The sequence below is a fragment of the Gracilinanus agilis genome, chromosome 6, assembly GCF_016433145.1.
Source record: "Gracilinanus agilis isolate LMUSP501 chromosome 6, AgileGrace, whole genome shotgun sequence".
In the NCBI taxonomy this organism is placed as follows: Eukaryota; Metazoa; Chordata; class Mammalia; order Didelphimorphia; family Didelphidae; genus Gracilinanus; species Gracilinanus agilis.
In genome coordinates, this window is record NC_058135.1 from 227262045 (window position 1) to 227280836 (window position 18792).

Sequence of the window (18792 nt, forward strand, 5' to 3'; positions counted from 1 at the left end):
TCAGCCATTCCCCAATCAAGGGACACCTCCTCATTTTCCATTTTTTTTGCCACCACAAAGAGCATGGCTGTGAATATTTTTGTACAAGTCTTTTTCCTTATTTCAATCTCATTTCTTTAAAGTCATACCTCATCCACTATATGCAGAGAGATCACACCATATATATGCACCATAGAAGAACTTGATTTTGATAAATATTCTACAAAAATCTCACTTGGAAAGAACTCTAGAGATCATTTAGTCCAACCCACACCTAAACAAGAATCTCTTCTATAACATCCAGGACAAATAGTCATCCAGCTTCTACCCAAAGACTTTTAGTAATGACCTAAAGACTCAATATCTGACAATCATGACAGCTAGGTGGTGCAGTGGATAAAGCACTATGCCTGAGTCAGGAAGACTTATCTTCCTGAATTCAAATGCAGCCTCAGACACTTACTAGCTGTGTGACTCTGGGTAAGTCATGTTTACCCTGCCTGCCTCGGTTTCCTCATCTGTAAAATGAGCTGGAGAAGGAAATGACCCGCCCCTCCACTATCCTTGCCAAGAAAACCCCAAATGGGATCATGGAGAGTCAGACATGGTTGAAACAACTCAATAGCAACATTATCTGACAAAGCAGTTTATTCCATTTTGAGGTAGCTCTAATTGTTTTCCTTAAATCTAACTGACGTCTGCTTTTTGCAGCTTCCACTTGTTGCCTCCATCCTTCTAGAACTATGTCACAAACCAAAAGAATGTAAACCCTTTGAGGGAAGAGCTTTTTATTTTATTTTTGTTGTTAAATCCCCAGCACATAACACAATGCCTAAACATAGCATAGACTTAATAAAGTACTGATTGAATCTAGTTGAATATGAAGGAACAGAAATAGCTCTCTTCACCTAGCAGGTTCCCAGTGCTGCCAACAGCCCAAGATAATACATTCTTGGGGCAGCCCTCACCCTCTGTGGCCTAGGATGCAACATTTTCCACCTTTCTTTTTTTAAACCCTTACTTCTGTCTTAGAATGGATATTAAGTATTTGTTCTAAGGCAGAAGAGCTGTAAGATCTAGGCAGTTGGGATTAAGTGACTTGCCCAATGAGGAAGTATCTGAGGTCATATTTGAACCCAAGTCTTCCTGATTCCAGGCCTGGCTCTCTATCTACTCAGCCACCTAGCTGCCCCAGTTGTTTCCTTTTCTAAGGATTCACAAATGGTGCCTCTCCTAGGTTTTCTGATTTTGCCAGTAAATGGCCAATGGTTTGAAGCCTTGATATCTTTTCCTTTTTTATGAGGGGGACAGGGAATTGTGACATTTGTGTATCTCCAGCCTTAAGGCAGTTCCCCCATTTTCCAGTCTTCTTCAAAGATCCCTGATAGCAGGCCAGTAATCACATTGACCAAGGCTTTGTCGGTACCTGTCCCCTTCAACTCACTGAGGGTAACTAGGTGCCATCTTGTTTCTTCACTTATCTTGGGTTTTCAATATCCTATTTATCATTTTTGTTCAATCCTCCCCATTCTGAAGGTCATTCTCTTTGGGAGAGAAAACAGAAGCGAAAAAAGTTGAGTAATCTTGCTTTCTCCTGAATGTCTGTTAACATTTTTCCTTCTACTCCAGGCTTTGGTATCCAAGTATATATACCTCCTTGGGTCTTCCTCTAGATGCCAACATAACCAGTCAGTCAGTAAACATTTATCAAACACCTACCTTATATTCTAAGCATTGTGCTAAGTTCTGGGGATGCAAATGTGAAAAAAGACAATTTCTGTCCTCAAAGAGCTTACAATGTAATAGGAGAAGACAACACACAAAAGGAAGCTAAAAATTGATGGCCAAGGAAGGTACCTGACATGAGGATGTGGTAGGAAAGTCAGAGAAGTTTCAGAGGCTTGTAGCCAGGTGAAAAACTAGGAGAAGTTTTGAGCTGAGTTCTCTCTTTAAATGGAGGTTTGGAATTCATGGCCTTAACTCTTCAATCAGGCTGATGGAGTCTTAAAGGATATTGGTGGGTTCCCAAGAATGAGCTTCCATGGACATGGTAGAAAAGTCAGAGCAGTTCCAAAGTAGTGCAGACAGGTGAGAAATGAGGAGGATCTAAGCCTAGCTACGGGAAACTTTATTGTTGTCTTAGCATTCAGCACCAATCATAGGTCATGCTGAGTTTTATACTTTCTGATGCTATTCTTAAAAGATCATGCTATTCTTGTATACATGACTTTTAAACATCTAAATTGGTCGATGAGTTCCTTGTGCATTCACGTTGGACTCAGTGTTTCTCCTTGCCTTTTTAAAAATCAGTATTCTTTTGTGTTTGTGTCAAGAGAATTTCATTCCAACATTATTGGCTCCTTTTTCCTTTAGAGAGTTTTAGGCCTATCCTATTCTTTCTTTAAAACTCACTCTTCCCAAAGTGAAATCCACTCCGGGGCCTCCTCACTATAGACATCCTGCTATGTGCTCACCTTGGAATATCTGTCTGCAAGGCCCACCCTTTCTCCCATGGGTGAGTTCCTCCTAGAACCTTCATTTTGTGAAGGGCCTAGGCTGACCTATCGTCATTCCCCTTCTGGACCTATTCCTGAATTTCTGGACTTTACAATCATATCCCACAAAACTTCATCTTCCCTCACCCCTTTTCAACTCCTTTTTTATGTTGTCTTCTCCCATTGAAATGTAAGCTTCCAGATGCCACAGACTGGCATGTTGCTTCTATATATCCCCAGCACTTACCACAGTGCTTGACATATAGTAAGCCCATAATAAATTATGTTTCCTTTCTTCTTCCCAAAAGACTGTGCCTTACTTTCATCTCTTTCGCTAACATTAATTCTCAGGTGGAATAGATATTTTCTTCTAAGGTTACTAGAATTTCTTCTTTAGCCTCTAATTCCAGATCCTCTTCAGTCAGAACTGGGTCAGAATAGCAATTTCTGGTTTTGCTTCTTTCAACTGAAAGTTGAAATTGTAATTACAGTAAGAATGTGCCTACTATTCAGATTTTGGAAGAGAAGAGAGTTCTGACAGATGTTTGAATAGCTCAAACCTTCCCCTACCCCCATTACTGATGATATTTCCTTGCCAAATTTCAAAACTGTTTCCTGAACTCCTTATCTATTTCCTCCTTCTGTCCAAGTGGTCTCTACCATACTCTTACAAGGCAATTGCTTATTTTTCTCCCTTCATTGATTTTCTTCCAAATACGCTCCACTACCTTCCTCCTTTCACTTTTTTTATCTCCTCATAAGTAAACCTTCTTACTATCTAATGCTATTCTACTACCCCTTTTAAGAAATCTATTTAATTCTTTTTGAATGTAGGATAGCATTTCATATCTTTGGTCTAGTCATGAGTTACCAACACACCAACCTGTTAAGATCAAATTTTCCTCTCTAACTCACCTCCATTTTATTTTTCTAGGCTGAAAATCTCACTTTGTTCATTTGGCTCCCTTTTATCCTCAGAAGGGAATGGTATTTTCTACCCCAGAATACTCCTACGTAAAACCCATAATGCAATAAGACTTACTGACTGAGAGTGAGCAAGGAATTATAGAATTGACTGAGTTGGATCTGATGGTCCCAGGTTGGCCAATATTCTTATGTTAACTTGGGACCTACCCTTCCATGAATATTTATAGCATCATTGGGAAGCCTGGCCACATATTTAGAACACATAGAGTACCCTGGTAGTAAGATATACAGTAAGGAGCACATGTGGCTAAGGTGACTTATGCCTCTGGCCCTGCAGGGCTCCAATGACTTTTCTCTTTTTCTTATATTCTTATAATTTCTTATATATTCTTATAATATTTCAATATAATATAATATAATATAATATAATATAATATAATATAATATAATATAATATAATATAATATAATATAATATAATATAATATTTCTTATATTCTCACACTGCTCATCCTTGGACACAGGATCTCTACTGGTCATGTTATTTTGCTGGGCTTTCTAGGCTCCTGGGTACTATTCCTTTTGGCAGGTTACTTCCTCATGTTCCAGGCCAATTCTTTCTTAAATTCATCATCAGTTCTCTTCTCCGTTCCTGGAGCCTTACCCTTGGGGTTCTCTCCATCAACAGTCTTCAGAGGTGGCAAGCTAGATTTTTAAAGGCCTCTTCAATAGCCAATGTTTGACCAGTCAAAGGTAAGCTGTCCTCCAATTCAATCAGATGAAAAATGTTCACACTTCATAAATATATAACTAAGAGTAGACACTTCATTTAACCCATTAACACCTGATTTTCTCTTACCTGCCCCTTTGGGACTTTATCCATAGATTGTCCCAGCTAACTTCTCTTCCTACATTTGGAAATGGGAAGCCACTGAAAGTTTTTAAGCAAGGAAATATCATGCTCCTGTATATTAGGATAATGAATCTTGAAGGAAGAGATTCAGAAATACCAGCTAAGAAGCTACTGGAATAAGGGCCTGGACTTGGTATTGTCAAAGGGCATAGAAAGGAGAGACAAGATTCAAGAGAGAGTACAGAACTAGAATTGATAGGGCTTACAAGCTAATAAATTTAAAGCTAAGATGGGAGGTCCTAAGTTCAAAAGTGACCTCAGACCCTTCCTAGCTGTGTGACCCTTGGCAAGTCACTTAACCCCCCTATTGCCTAGCCCTTGCCTTGGAATCAAAATACAGTATTGATTATAAGATGGAAGGTAAGGTTTTTTTTTAAAAAAAAAGAAGAAATAAAGCTAACAGGATTTTAGAGATTGTTTCATCCAACTCCTTCATTTTACAGATGAGGGAACTGAGGCCCAATGGTTAAATGACTTTTCCAGGTCACACAGTTAGGAAGTATCAGAGTTCGTATTTGATCCCAGATCTTCTGACTATATTCTATGCCATTTCCACTGTGCCAACCTTCTTCTGCTTGGCAGTGTGTATCAGATGAGGGATGGGATGGTGAAGAATAGTGCCATTAACAGGATAAGAGTAAGTCGGGAGGAAGAGTAAGCATGTGTAGAAGCTAATGCCTTCGGTTTGTTCTGATCAGATTTGAGGTTTTAAGGAAATTTAGAAGGAAACTTTTCTCTTGAGTGCCAAACCTGTGTCTCAAAATGCCCATAAGACGTCTCTTCCTAGTTGCCCCACCAACACCGCAAATCCATGATGCCTAGGACCTGCTTACCTTCCTGGTTTCCCATCTTCTGGGAGAGGTACCCAGACACCCACCCTGGAAACCTTGGGATTATCTTTGACTCTTCTCTCTCTCTCTCACGTCCTAGCAAGCTGCATTCACTCTACCTTTGCAGTTGTTCTTGTTTCCATCCCCTCTCCTCTACTCCTATCACAACTGCTCTAGGACAGATCCTATGACCACCTTCTAGGACTATCCCAATAGCTTCCTCAAAGTTCCTACTTACTGCTGCTCTCCTTTCTCCAAGCCATTCTTCATATTCTGCCAGGTAAATATTCCTCTGCATATATGGACCTGATCATGTCCCTCCCTAGCTCAAAACTCTTCAATGCACCATATTGCTTAGTGAGGGGATGTGAAATCTTTATCCTAACATTTAAAGCCCTTCAAAATCTGGTGCTTCACCATCTTTCCAGCTTTTTATCCCTCTGTGCTCCATGATCTAGCCAATTCTGCTATTTACCATTTCCCGTACACAGGAACATTTATCCTGTGATCTGAGAACCAAAAAATGACTGAGGATCATCAGTGCCCTCCTCTCTTTGTTTTACAGGTGATAAAACTAAGTCCCAGAGAAGTGAAATGATGTCTCCTGTTTTTCAGCCCCTGTTCATTTGTTCATAATTATTCCTGTGCCTTGAATGCCCTCCTTACTTTCTCTCTTGTTGAATTCCCACTGATCCTTTAGGTTCCTACCCAAAGGCTGTTTCCTCCTTGAAGCCATCTTGTCCACTGCCCCAAGGCTGTAATATCTTTTTCCCCCAATCCCTGACATAGCATTCGGTGTATACCTCTTACACTCTTATATCCCTCCTACCAGACAGTACTCAGGAGCCTGTGGGCCATATTTTCCTCCATCATTGTATCTCTCCCATACCTTAATACAGTGCTCTCCAGTAGCTACACAATAATGGAAGGTGTCCAATGGGCAGTTGGAAATAAAGGGCTAGAAGCATAGGCTTGGAGGCCGGAAGAGAGAGTTGAGACTAGTGATGTAAATTCGGGAGTCATTCACTTGGAAATGCCGGCTGAAATTCTGGAAATGGATGAGATTGCCAAAAGAGACTGGAGAATAAGGCAGAGGAGAACTTTCTAGAACGTCTGCATCGAAGGGGTGGGAGTGTAAGCTTAAAAATCAATAAATGATATCTTTAAGTATTATATTTAATAAGATTTATTCATAATAACTTGAAGTAAATGAAAATAAAAAGCTTGAGTAAAGAGGAGCTAACCCAGCCGTGGTTGTGAGAGAAGAGAGACCGAGGGCGGGCTTACAGCAAACTTATAAACAACACGTGAAGATGCAAGGTGGATGAAGGAAAAAGGATTCTCGTTAATGTAGTTCAGGGGTACAGAATTTCGAATTACACAGGAGTAACCACCATTTGGGGAGATATACACCTGTGGCTGGGATGGGGGTGAAGATAGGATGCAGTGTTAGGGGCTCTACTGTGTAGGAAGGTTATGTGTTCTATATAGAGTTGTGGTCATTGCAGGGTATGTTTCTTTGGGCAGGGGGGTATTTGTGAAGTATATATATGGGAGGCAGCGTGGAGGAATAGACAGAAAACTGGTTTGAAAACCGAGAAAACCTTGATTCAAATGCTGCTGCTGACACTGCATGGGTAACCCTGGGCAAATCACCACCTCTCAGTGTCCTAAACAAGAAGATACCAGATCCTAATAGAATCACAGATCCAGTCTCGATTCCCTGTATCCTGTGGGGTTGATAATACAGAAAGGGGAGAAGCATACACTGGTGCCTTTGTCATCCTTCCTGACGAACTGTGATTGGACATGAGCTAGGTCCTGGGTCTTTTGTCCCTGAAGGTTTTTCTGGGGAGACAGGACATGAACATAATGTATAAACAATAATAAATACAAGGTGGCAGATGTAAAGAGTCCTATGAGTGACAAAGATCAGAAATGTTTTGAGAATTTAGTGGCTAAAACAAGCCTTCCCAGCCTTCTACCTCACTTGAAACTAAACTTTAATGGAAGGATAGGACTAAGGCAGGCAGAGGGGACAGTGGGAGCAAATGTATGGCGGTAGGAATGTTCATGTTACATTTAGGGAACAGAATAAATGGGCCAGATCCAGGAATTGGGAGGGAGTAGTGGGAAATAAAACCAGAGAAGTAGGAAGGCCAGTAGGGGACAAACATTTCTGAGAGCCTTTGATGATAGGTTACGGGACTCAAGAGCTTATTCTGTAGATAGCAGTGAACACTTGAAAGTCTTTGAATGAGGAATGACTTGAGCCTGGAAAGGGGCACCATTTGGAAGACTATTCTAGCAGGCTAGATGCATCACGGCGAAAGCATTAACTAGGGTTATGGCAAAGGGAGTGGATTTAAAAGATTTTTCAAAGGACAAATCCCCAGAGCTTCGTAGATCACCTTGACTGGCTGGCTGGGGGTTGAGGGGAGAGCCATGAATGCTTATTTATTTATTCAACAAACATTTAGTGTTTCCATCAGTATGGATACAGTCCTCTGAGAAGAGAGAACTCACTCTCTGGGTAGAATCAGAGAATGAGGAGGCATTTGAGGTGTATATTGAAGAAAGGAAGAGACTTCAATAGACAGAGATAGGGAGGAGGGAGAAGACATAATCGAAAGCATTGAAGTGGGAGAAAGCAAAATGGAGCAGAAACATAACTGACTGATGCTGTGCCTGAGCCAAAATATGAAACGGTGGGACTTGTCTTAATGGTATAGTGTGCTTGGGACGGTAGATGCATATTTTATATATTTTCTGTATCCCTCAGCTTTGGACACCCAAGGCCTGGGCCTCAATCGTTTCACTCTTGTTTTGGCTCTGGGATGGAGAGTAGGCCAGTTTGGCTGGATTGTAGAGCATGTCAAGAGTGTAAGTAAGATAAGGCTGGAAAGGTAGCTTTGAACCAGGCTGTGGAAGACCCTTGATGAAAGAATGAGTATATTCTTTATGTGGTAGGCAATGGAGGGGGGGAACAGTTGAATAAAGGAATGGCATTAGAAGTTCTGTGTTAGAAAGAAGGACAAATGATGGTTGGGGCTAGAGGAATAGAAGCAGAAAAACCGGTTAGGAGGGAATTCGAGTCTAAATGAAAAGAACAATAACTAAGATTTTGAACTCAGGTCAGGGGTTTGTAACCTTTCTTGAGTTATGGACCCTTTAGCACTTTGGTGAAATTTATCGACTGGGGGCAGCTAGGTGGGTCAGTGGCGAGGGTGCCAGGCCTGGAGTCCAAAGGTCCTAGGTTCAAATCTGGCCTCAGACACTTCCTCAAGGTGTGACCCTGGGCAAGTCACTTAACCCTCATTGTCTACCCCTTACTTCTCTTCTGCCTTAGAACCAGAAGGTAAGAGTTTTAAAAGAAAGAAAGGAAGGAAGAAAGGAGGGAGGGAGGGAGGAAGGAAGAGAGAAAGAAAGAAAGAGAAAGAAACCACTTAACAGAATAATGTTTTTAAATATATAGAATGACAAAGGAAATCAATTATACTGAAATATAGTAACCAAGATAGAAACAAAAGTTCACAGACCCCAAAGTAAGTGCCTGGGAGAATGGGATTTCAGGAAAAAGAAAATGAGCATGGTTTTAGAGTGCTTGACTCTGAGGTGGCACCAGGGAATCCAAGGGGAAATGTACATCAGGCAGTTGGGGAGAGGTCAGGGCTGAAATGCTGACTTATAAGATGTCCATGTAGTTGAAGCCATGGGCATCAATAAAATCCCTGAGAAGATTTAAGGTTAAACCTCTTAATATTTTGACAAATCTAGGATAGATAAGGAAGTGGACATGAGTTTTATTGATCACGGGCTTTGATTCACATTTTAAAAACTTTAATTAATTAGTTTAGATTATTTTTCCATAGCTACATGATTCATGTTCTTTTCCTCCCCACCTCCTGTTACCTATGAGCCATTCCACTGGCTTTACATGTATCATTGGATCACAGGCTTTAGAGATGAAGAGAACCCAAAAGATCATCTCATCTGAGGTTCTTAACCTTTTCCCAGGCCCTTGCTCAGAATTATGTTCTTAAATGCATAAAATAAAGCACATTCAATGACAAAGGATTCAAATACCACATAATGAAATAGAGGTATGATATTTTTTTCCCATCCAAGTTCATGGACTCTCTGAAATCTATTGATGGAGCTCCCTTGGGAGTCAGTGAATCCCAAGTTATTAAGCCCTAATCTAGTCCAACCCCCTTATTTAATAGAGAGTCATAGCAGGCTGCCAGACTCTCCAGAAAGAGGGTAGAAGCCATTGCTGTAAGGCCAAGGAGGATGGGGGCTGAAAAGGGCCACTGGCAAGCTTGGAGAGAGCATCTGAACAACATATTGGCTGTGGGGTGGGGAGCTCTCCCTTCTGCTCTGAGGAGAATGTGCCTCGCGTGGTGAAGGCTGGGCTGCATCCGAGGGGGATGCGGCTTCTCTGGGTGAGATGTAGACTCTTGAGTCGGCAGCTAAAGCCCCGATCGCTACTGGATGGAGTGGATTCGGGCTGTGAAGACGGCTACAACGCCAGCCGCCTTTCTCGTTTCCTTCCATCTTCCACCCTTGCACCCCTGCTTCTCTCCCCCACCCCGTCCCCTCTGCGGTCCAGGGATGCTGGCCCCGGAACCAGACGTTCCGTGTCTCCCCACTGCAGGCGTGTTTGCTGACTGTCCCCCACGCTTCCTCCTTTCTGCCTCCCGGCTTCCTAAAGCGCCCCCTTCTACGAGAAGGGGCTCCCACTCCCCCACGCGCTAGCACCTTCTTCTTGCTGATTATTTCCGCCGTCTCCCGGCTCTGTTTGGTACCTAGTTGTTAGCCCGCTGTCTCTCCTGTTAGACTCGGAGCTCCTTGAGGGCACAGACTAAGTTTTTAGGTTGCTTTGTTTGCTCAGCCCTTAGCCCGGCCCATAGACGTCGCCTAATAAATGTTTGTGGACCAACTCCTGAGTCAGGAGAGGTATAGACTGTGTGCGGGGATGCGGCCCTCTGGGGGAGAGGTCCTGCGGAGACGCCGTGGGGGACGGGAGCCCCGGGAAGGCTGCTGGCCGGATGGAGGTGTGTGCCGGTGCAGGCGCTCACTGCGGGCAGGGATGCCGATGTTGTGCCCAGGCACGGCTGGAGCGTGAATGTGCATCCTGGGTGTGGGGGAGAATGTGGCCGCTCGCTCCAGCTCCCTCCCTCCCTCCCCGGGACAGGCGGATCTTCTCTCTTCCCTTGGATCCCTCTGACCCCAGCCCCAAGCCAACCACCTCCTCCTTGTTGCAGGTTTTTCCTCAAGTTTTTCCTCAAATGCAACCAGAACTGCCTAAAGAATGCGGGCAACCCTAGAGACATGAGACGCTTCCAGGTACCCAGCCCTCCCACCCCGGATGCAGCCATTTCTTCCTTCCTCCCCCATCCCTCCCCGGGGCCTCGGAGGCAGCGGAGGATGCGCCAGGGGCTGGGAGGACAGTACGAGAACTAGGGACCGCAGGCTGGGGGCATGGCGGGCGAAATGAGCTTGGGAAGCCAGAATTGTAGAGGGATCCCAGTATTCTAGACCCTGAGCCTGAGCCACCGGGGCCCCCTAGGCACTCCCCCACCCCGTCCCCCTTCTTGTCCGTTTTCCTGTTTATATTCCAACATTCTAGCAGGATTTAGCGATGGAGGCTCCCTTTCTCATTCCCCAAGTCCTTCCTCCTGTTCCCGAGGACCTCCGGGGGGACAGGATGGACAGGAACTGCCCCCCCCAGGCAAAGGGGCCCCTGGCTGGGGTCCTCTCAGCCGTTTCTCCGGGTCCCCCCACCCCCAAGAGCCTTAGCCCTGAGGGAGCTCATGGCCTGTGGAGGTGGAGGGGGGGTGTGAGTGGGGGTGGAGCAGCTCCTTCTCCCCTGGCTGCTGAGGCTTCATTAGGGCCCCACTTAAGGAGATGATAATTGTGACATTTTTACATGATTAACGACCCAGCTAATTTACATAGTGTGAGGCAGAGAGCAGCTGCCCGGTACCCCCCCCCCCAACTCCCACCCCCCAGGGCGCTGAAGAGTTTGGGAGGGGAGCCTGGTTCGTGCCCCCCCTTTTCCTTCCCAAAGGGTGGGGCCTGCCTACAACCCCAGAACCCGAGGGCTCCAGACCAGCCCTGGAGAAGAGGCTGGGCCCTGAGGCAAAGTGAGGCAAAGAAAGGAGGCGTGGGGGCCTGGGGCTTGTTTCTCTGCTCCCTACCTTCTTTTCCTTAGAGTGGCAGCCTCCCTTTCCCCCTCCTCTGCCTCCTGGACCCTGGTCCCCGTTGGGGAGCCCAGGCCTCCCTTCAGATACGTGCGAGGGACCGAAGGGGAATGAAGAGTCATTGCGGGAAGCCTGGCCCTTGCCCTCTGCACACAGAGGAGTCCTCTTTCTCAATGGCCTGAATTGTTCCTCCAAGACTTAGTTACAGCAAATGTGAAGTTCATATGGAGAAAGAAGGGAGGAACAGGATTCTCAGCCCTGGGTTCAGGGGCTGCTGCTGGGGTGGAGGCCATGAACGTGCTCCCATCCTCTCTCTTTCCCTTTCTACCTGGTTGGTTCACTTTGCCCGTAGAACAGAAGGACTGAAGCCAGGGAATACCTAGAGCCCAGGGGAGAGAGGTGGGGACAGGGGATTATTGCCCCCAAACTGCAGTTATATTCAAGGAGGCAGCCAGGGTCCAAAGTGGCCAGCTAGAAGGCCAGAGGCCAAGGCCTTAGGAGTACATTTGAGGTCTGGCCGCCTGGTCTGGTCCCCCCTCAAGTGGATCAGGAGTCGCTGTTTCTGCCTTCCAGGAGTCCAGACTGTCCCCCATTCCCATCCCTCCTTTGTGGGCCTGGCCCTGTGTCCCCTGTGCAGGTGGTGGTCTCTACTACTGTGAGTGTGGATGGACACGTGCTTGCTGTGTCTGATAACATGTTTGTTCACAACAACTCCAAGCACGGCCGCCGTGCCCGCCGCCTTGACCCTTCAGAAGGTCAGGATTCTGCCCTTTGGCACCCTTCCCCTGGCCAACCGTGCCCTCTTGTCCAGAGGGAGCCCCATCTTCCACTCTTCCAAACCACCCAGCCTTCTTTCTGTCCCTAGGCCCTGTTCCACTGCCCAGAGTTAGCCCCCTTTACCCAACTTCAGGCCCAGTCCTGTCCCCCAGACGCAATTCTTTGGGGTCCCTTTCCCCTTCCTCCACTTCCCCCCTATCACCCCAACTGGGAGCAGCCCTGCTCTCTCCTTCCCCATCCTGACCCCAGTTCCCCTGACCCACAGCAGCCACCCCCTGCATCAAGGCCATTAGCCCCAGTGAGGGCTGGACCACAGGGGGAGCCACTGTCATCGTCATCGGGGACAACTTCTTTGATGGGCTCCAGGTCGTCTTTGGAACCATGCTGGTGTGGAGTGAGGTGTGGGGCTGCGGACAGGAAGGGTGGGGGCAAGACAAGAAGGTTGGGGCTGAGGGTGGCCGACCGTTTCTTGGTTGATGCTCAACGAGCTTGATTTTTATTTCTTTGAAGAATGAGGGGCATGGGGCTTCCAGATCAGAGTGGGCTCCATTGGGGATGGGGTTCCTCCCTTCTCTTTGCTTTCTGGCTCTTCTTCTTCCTCACAGCTAACACTGACCTCCCCTGGCCAAACTAACACCTTCTCTTCTCACAGCTGATCACACCCCACGCCATCCGGGTGCAGACCCCACCGAGGCACATCCCTGGGGTGGTGGAGGTGACCCTGTCCTACAAGTCCAAGCAGTTCTGCAAAGGGGCCCCTGGCCGTTTCGTTTACACGGGTAATGGACTGGGGTGCTCTCACCCTTGCTAAATGAGGCATGTGGCATGCCCCTTTTCCCTGGTGAAGCAGGGTGGGTCAGAAGAGAAAGGGGTCTGTGCCATAGGGAGCCTGGAGCTTGGGTCAGCCCCTCCATCCACTCGGAAGGATTCCAGATTCTTTCCCCACTTAGAACAGTCTCTGATCTCTTCCAAGGAATCTACCCCCTTCATCTTTTACTGTTTCTTTCACTGTTACTCATAGTCCTTGAGTTCTCCTGCCCTCCCACCATCAAAAAAAGAAAAAAAAAACAACCTTCTTTTACTTCCATCCCAAGTACCCCAAAGAAAGAGTTGTCTCACCCATTTTGAAAAGTCCATCTGTCTACTATGCTTTGGGCCCACCTCAAGTTCCTCTCTCTCCTGGAGAATTCCGTAGTCTCTCCCTCCATTCTGGTTCTTTCATTCAGCTTAAAAGCAAGAGAAAGGGCAGTTGAGTGGCTCAGTAAACAGAGAGCCAGGGTGGGAGACAGAAGGTTCTGGGTTCAAATGTGACCTCAGACACTTCCAAGCTGTGTGACCCTGAGCAAGTCACTTACCCCCCCCCCCCATTGCCCAGCCCTTACAACTCTTCTGCTTTGGAACTGATTCTTAGTATCAACTTTAAGACAGAAGGTAAGGGTTTAAAAAAAAAGAAGCAAAAAAAGGAGTTTCATCTCCCTTGTGCTGAGAACCAGCATTAAACCATGATTTCCTGATCCCCATCCAGGACCTATTTGTCAGGAGCCAGGTTTAAACAGCTAGTAGCCCCTACCATCTCTTCCACTCCAACTCTATCACTCTATAAATCTTTCAATCTGGCCTAATTATTCCCAAATCTGCCTCTCAAGAAATGAAGTCAACAAATATTTATTAAGTGCCTGCTGTGTGCATGGGCGCTATGCCAACTGCTGGAGGAGCAGCAGAGTTTCTATAAGACCCAGTACTTACCTTCGAGGAGCCCACAGTCAAGAAAGGGGAAAATACTCTAGTTGTGTGACCCTGGGCAAGTCACTTAGCCCCAATTCCCTGGCCCTTACCTCTCTTCTGTCTTAGAATCAATTGTTTCTATGGCAGAAGGTAAAAGCTAAAAAGAAAAGAAAAGGAAAAAGACATGAACAGAGATAACTATCATATATAATAACAGGAGAAGTATATTAGAAAAGGGCTACTATAAAAAGTCTTTAATTTTTAATAACTCTTGATCCTTAGTTGGTGCCCTAAGCCCACCCCAATTATGGTGTAAATATTTCCTTGCCCTCTCCCCAGCTCCTTCCCTTTTTTTTTTTCCTCAGTAGGACCCAGGGTCACTCCCTGCTCTCCTGGAAAGGGATCGAGGGTTAGCAGGGGCCCATTGTGCCTGACAAGTCAGGGCTGGGTAAAAGAGGCATTTGGGGGACAGCTTGACTGCTGGTCTCTGGTGGGGATGCCCTGGGGCGCTCAGAAAGAGGGGAGCATCTCAGCGTGAACACTCTCTGTACATGTATGAATACGTAAACTCTGTGCGTGTCCGCTGAGGAGGCTGGGCCGGGCCGAGAGTGCTTGGTTCCGGAGGCTCAGACCTGGGAGACTGGGAGGAGGGAGGGGACATCTCTCCCTGACCCTTTAGGGATACTCGTCCCCCACACTGTTCTCCCCCCCACCTCCCCCAAGCTCTCAATGAGCCAACCATCGACTACGGCTTCCAGAGGCTGCAGAAGGTGATTCCGCGACATCCCGGAGACCCTGAGCGGCTTCCTAAGGTACAGCCTGGGAGCGACGGTTAAGGCCTGTAAAGGGTTTGGTACTCTGACATAAAAGCAGGAAGAGGGGTTGAGGGTCAGGGGACTGAGCTAATACGTGTCTCCCCATCCCATGCCATCCCTAGGAAGTGCTCCTGAAAAGGGCAGCTGACCTGGTGGAGGCCCTGTATGGGATGCCACACAGTAACCAGGTAGTAGGCCTACATGAGGCTTTTAGCCGCCTTCCCTCTTCCTCAAGCACCTTTCCATTCCCCGGCCCCCTCCCCTGCCCGTTCCCGTCCTGCCCAGGAGGGCTCGACTTGTGCTCCCTGGCTGACCTTGGGCAAGCGACCACTTCCTGGGCCTCAGTTTCCTCATCCATAAAGGGGCTGAACGAGCTGATGATGTCTAAGGTCCACTGCAGGTCCCAATCTGTCCCGTATGCCCCTATTTATCCTTTCCCCAACTTGCCAGTCCCGTGCGTGTCCCTTTCTTCTCCTTCCCTCTGGCCATCCCTCCCAAGGGCTGACAGGGAGGTCTAGGAGTTGGGGGCCAGCCCTGTCCTTGCCTCCCCAGGATCTCATCATAAAGCGGGCAGCAGACATTGCAGAAGCACTCTACAGCGTCCCACGCACTCCCTCCCAGCTTGGCTCCCTGGCCCCAGGCCATCCCCACACCGCCATGATGGGCATCAACTCCTTTGGGAGCCAGCTGGCAGTCAACATTGGAGACTCCACACAAGGGGCGGATCAAGGTGAGTCTGCCTGTCCCTGTGGGGCCTCTGTCTGATCTTCCCCTCCCCGGTTCCCCCAGCCCCTCTGCTGTGCCTGGCCTCTCCCTCTGCCCCTCTGCCCAGCGGTGCCCTGAGCCTCCCCTCAGGCCCCCAGGAGGCTCCACCCTGACTCGTTCTCCCTGACTAGGTTATTCCCGGAATACCAGCAGTGTGTCTCCTCGAGGCTACGTGCCCAGCTCCACCCCGCAGCAGAGCAGTTACAGCAGCATCACGTCCAGCATCAATGGCTACGGGGCCACTGGCATGGCTGGCCTCGGCGTGCCCAGCTCCCCCAGCTTCCTCAACGGCTCCACTGCAAACTCACCCTATGCTAGTGAGTCTCTAGGGCGGGCAGGACGCGGGCACGGGGAGGTGAGCGCTACCCGGCTCCCCTGCGAGACAAGGGGGCTGGATTCAGGGCTTCCCTCTAAGGTTTCCTCCTGCTCACCAGGGCCATGTCTGTTTGGGTGGGACAGGCAGACCCCCAGGCCAGCCCCTGAGGGATGACAGTCCAAGAACAAGAGATGGCTAGACTCAGGGATGGGACACCCCACTGGAGTCGCTCAGGCCACCTTCTAGATGATGGACTAGGTAGGGCCACTGACAAAAGGTGGTGGAGGAAGAAGGCGGAAGGCTACCAGAGATTTCCTGGTCCCGGGCCTTTGGGATTGAGGGTCTGGAACTCGGTGGGAGCTTCATCCCACATTCCACAGCCTGCTCTCCCCGCTGACCCCCAGGCCACAAAGCCAGGGACCACAGAGCCATCTTGGCAGAAAGGAACAGGGCAGGCCCTTGACCCCCTTTTAGGCCTGGAAATGGCCCTTCTTCATCTTCCTAGGTTCCCCACCCCGCTCTTCCCAGTGACCCCATCATTGCCTAAACCAAGGGCCCTGATGGATGTGCCTGTCTATTTTTATAAAAATATATACAGAGACACAGGTCTGGATGTATAATAGATCCATTTCCCCTTCTTTTATGTGCATACATGTGTGCATATGTATGCAGTCCCCAAGGGTCCATCCTGGGTACTCAGAGAAAGGCAACTTTTCATGCCAGAGGTGAGTAGTTTAAGATTTAGAACTGCCCCATCACTGAAAACTACCACCCTGGGCAGGAGTAACAGAGAAGATGATGGCTTCTGGGCATCTCTGAGCCCCAGGGCAGGCGGGCAAGAGCATCATCATACCCACACCATCTCCCCTCAGAGCCTCTTAGCCCTTCTTCTTCTCCAGCCTCCCAAACCTCAAGATTCTGTCTTCTGCCCTCTGGAAGACTACCCATGATCCTATATAACACAGCTAGATTTCTTTCCGACACAACACCAAAGGTTCTCTCCCGAGACCCCAATCCCCTGGGAAACATTCTGGTCTCTCCCACTCAAACTTTGCCTTCTTTCTCTTCTTTATATCTCCTGTTTGCCTCTTGCTTCTTCCTCCTTTTAGTTTTCTAGCCTTTCCCTCCCTGTGTACCTTTCTTCGTGTCTTAGCTGCTCTAGACCTGCTTGGCTTTCTGATCTTTTTCTTTAAAGGCCTGGAGGTTCCCAGTTTTGTCATCCTGTACGTAGCCCCACGGGTGCATCACTAGACTGAGGAAAGAGCCTTCCAAGGGCAGTACTTGTGTTCTTTCTCTGTTTTGCTCTCTTTCCCTCCTTCCTTCTCTTCCTCATGATCTCACTTCTTCTCCTCTCCCTTCCTCTTCCCATCTCTCTTCTCCTCTCCCTCTTACCTTCCTCCTTTCTTGGGGGACTCGGTCACTCCTATGCTGTCTAATGCTCTCCGGGTTATTTCTGTTTGTCAACGCCGCTTGGATGTCCGGAAATCTTGGAACAATCTGTTTTATATCGTGGGTGTCCTCCTGCTTCTCATTCAGATGTGCATTTCTTCCTAGAAAGCCTCAGGTCTTCTCCTGCCTCAATGGGCCTCTGGCTTCACCTCCCACCTGTTGGATCTTGGTAAACTCCTTCCCATATCTACATGGACCCGTTCTCTGGCTTTTCATTCTGGCGGGAAAGATGGGAAATTCCATCTCCATTTATTTCCATTTTCTGGCTGAGCTCAAAACCACAAGAGGGGAAATGGTTTTATTGTGGGCATTCCCAGGCCTCATCCTTCTAACGCCGGCATATCTGAGAACTGGCTTTAGCCCTGCTTGTGTGGGTACACATACAGCCAGGAAACAGCATGGGCTCAAGAAGTCACTGCCCGGAATGATGATGACTTAGCATTTCTCTGGCATTTTAAGGTTTACAAAGCATTATTCTCAAAGCACTCATTCCTGGGGAAATTGAGGCTCAGTGAACTTACTTGCTCAGGTTCATATAACAAGAGAAAGTGGGAGCTGGGATTTGAACTCTGCCTTTCTGACCGTCAGTCTGGCACTCTTGCCATGACTCTGAACTACAGAAAAATGGATACTTCCACCACTGTCAGGATGTTCTTCCTGATATCTAGCCTAAATCCATCCTGCTTGAGCTATAACTCCTTTCCAGTGATTGAGTGGCTTTTCCTTGGACATGCTGGCGACTCTTATGGGTCTCACTCTGTTGACTCCCATCATATCTTGGTTTTCAGTTCAGCCTTGACTAATTCTCATAGATGTCAGCCAATACTCCCATCCTGAGACCTGCCAGCCTAGATGCTTGGGGGAGTACCCCTCCCTTGCTACTTGGTATAGCCAAGGCTCCCAGGCCCTCCTTTCAGAAAGGCATGACACTAGGACCAAGGTCTCTTAGTGCAAGACATAATTCTCTTGGACCTAAACCCTCCAGGTGTTTGGAATTCTTTCTCAAAGTTTGGCTTCAACAAGACCTTACCCTCGCAGGAAAGGTGGTCTTCTTGCATGAAGGGGAGCTGCCCCATATGGCTCTACCCAGTTTTCACTGGAAATAGGTAGCGATGAGACTTCCCATTGGGCCCCCTTTCCCGCTGCCCCTTCACCATCAGGTTCATCACCCATTCATATGTCTGTTGTCCGGCCAGTCCTGCCACCTTGGCCTCTCATCCCAACCCCCATCTTCCCACCCAGCTTCCCTCTCTTGACTGGCTTCTTCTTCTAGAAGGTAGAGCTTGGTTCTGGCCTGTTGGCTCTAGCCTGTCAATGGAAACTCCACCATTCTTGCTGGAACTGCTAAGTAGCTACCAGCTTCCTTTCTTTTGTTGAAGACATGGCCCAAATTTCCCCCCCAGACTGACTCTGATCCTAAAAATGGAAATCAGCAGGTGCTCAAAGGCCCCAGATAGGCCTTGGACGGGGGAAGCAACTCTCACTCCAGACTTCACATCCCCAGACTTCTGTCCTGGTTCTAACTGGGGCTGCTAAAATTGCCATGGAAATGACCCAAACCCAGGAGGCCGGCCAACAAGAAATGTGACTCTGGAC

At 47.8% G+C, this 18792-nt stretch overlaps 1 protein-coding gene across 12 annotated transcripts in view; it reads left to right on the forward strand.

Annotated features, from left to right (window-relative positions):
• Window positions 1-18792, forward strand: part of EBF4 (EBF family member 4) — a 100387-nt gene that overhangs the window by 71890 nt on the left and 9705 nt on the right. For 3 of the 12 annotated variants that reach the window (XM_044681500.1, XM_044681501.1, XM_044681495.1), the window contains 8 exons: window positions 10411-10492; window positions 11987-12104; window positions 12395-12525; window positions 12779-12905; window positions 14575-14663; window positions 14789-14854; window positions 15219-15396; window positions 15563-15748. In XM_044681500.1, the coding sequence (XP_044537435.1) occupies window positions 10411-10492; window positions 11987-12104; window positions 12395-12525; window positions 12779-12905; window positions 14575-14663; window positions 14789-14854; window positions 15219-15396; window positions 15563-15748 (977 nt within the window). Of the gene's footprint in view, window positions 1-10410; window positions 10493-11986; window positions 12138-12391; window positions 12526-12778; window positions 12906-14574; window positions 14664-14788; window positions 14855-15218; window positions 15397-15562; window positions 15749-18792 lie in introns of all 12 variants that reach the window. The other 9 variants (XM_044681496.1, XM_044681492.1, XM_044681497.1 and 6 more) reach the window with 6 other exon arrangements.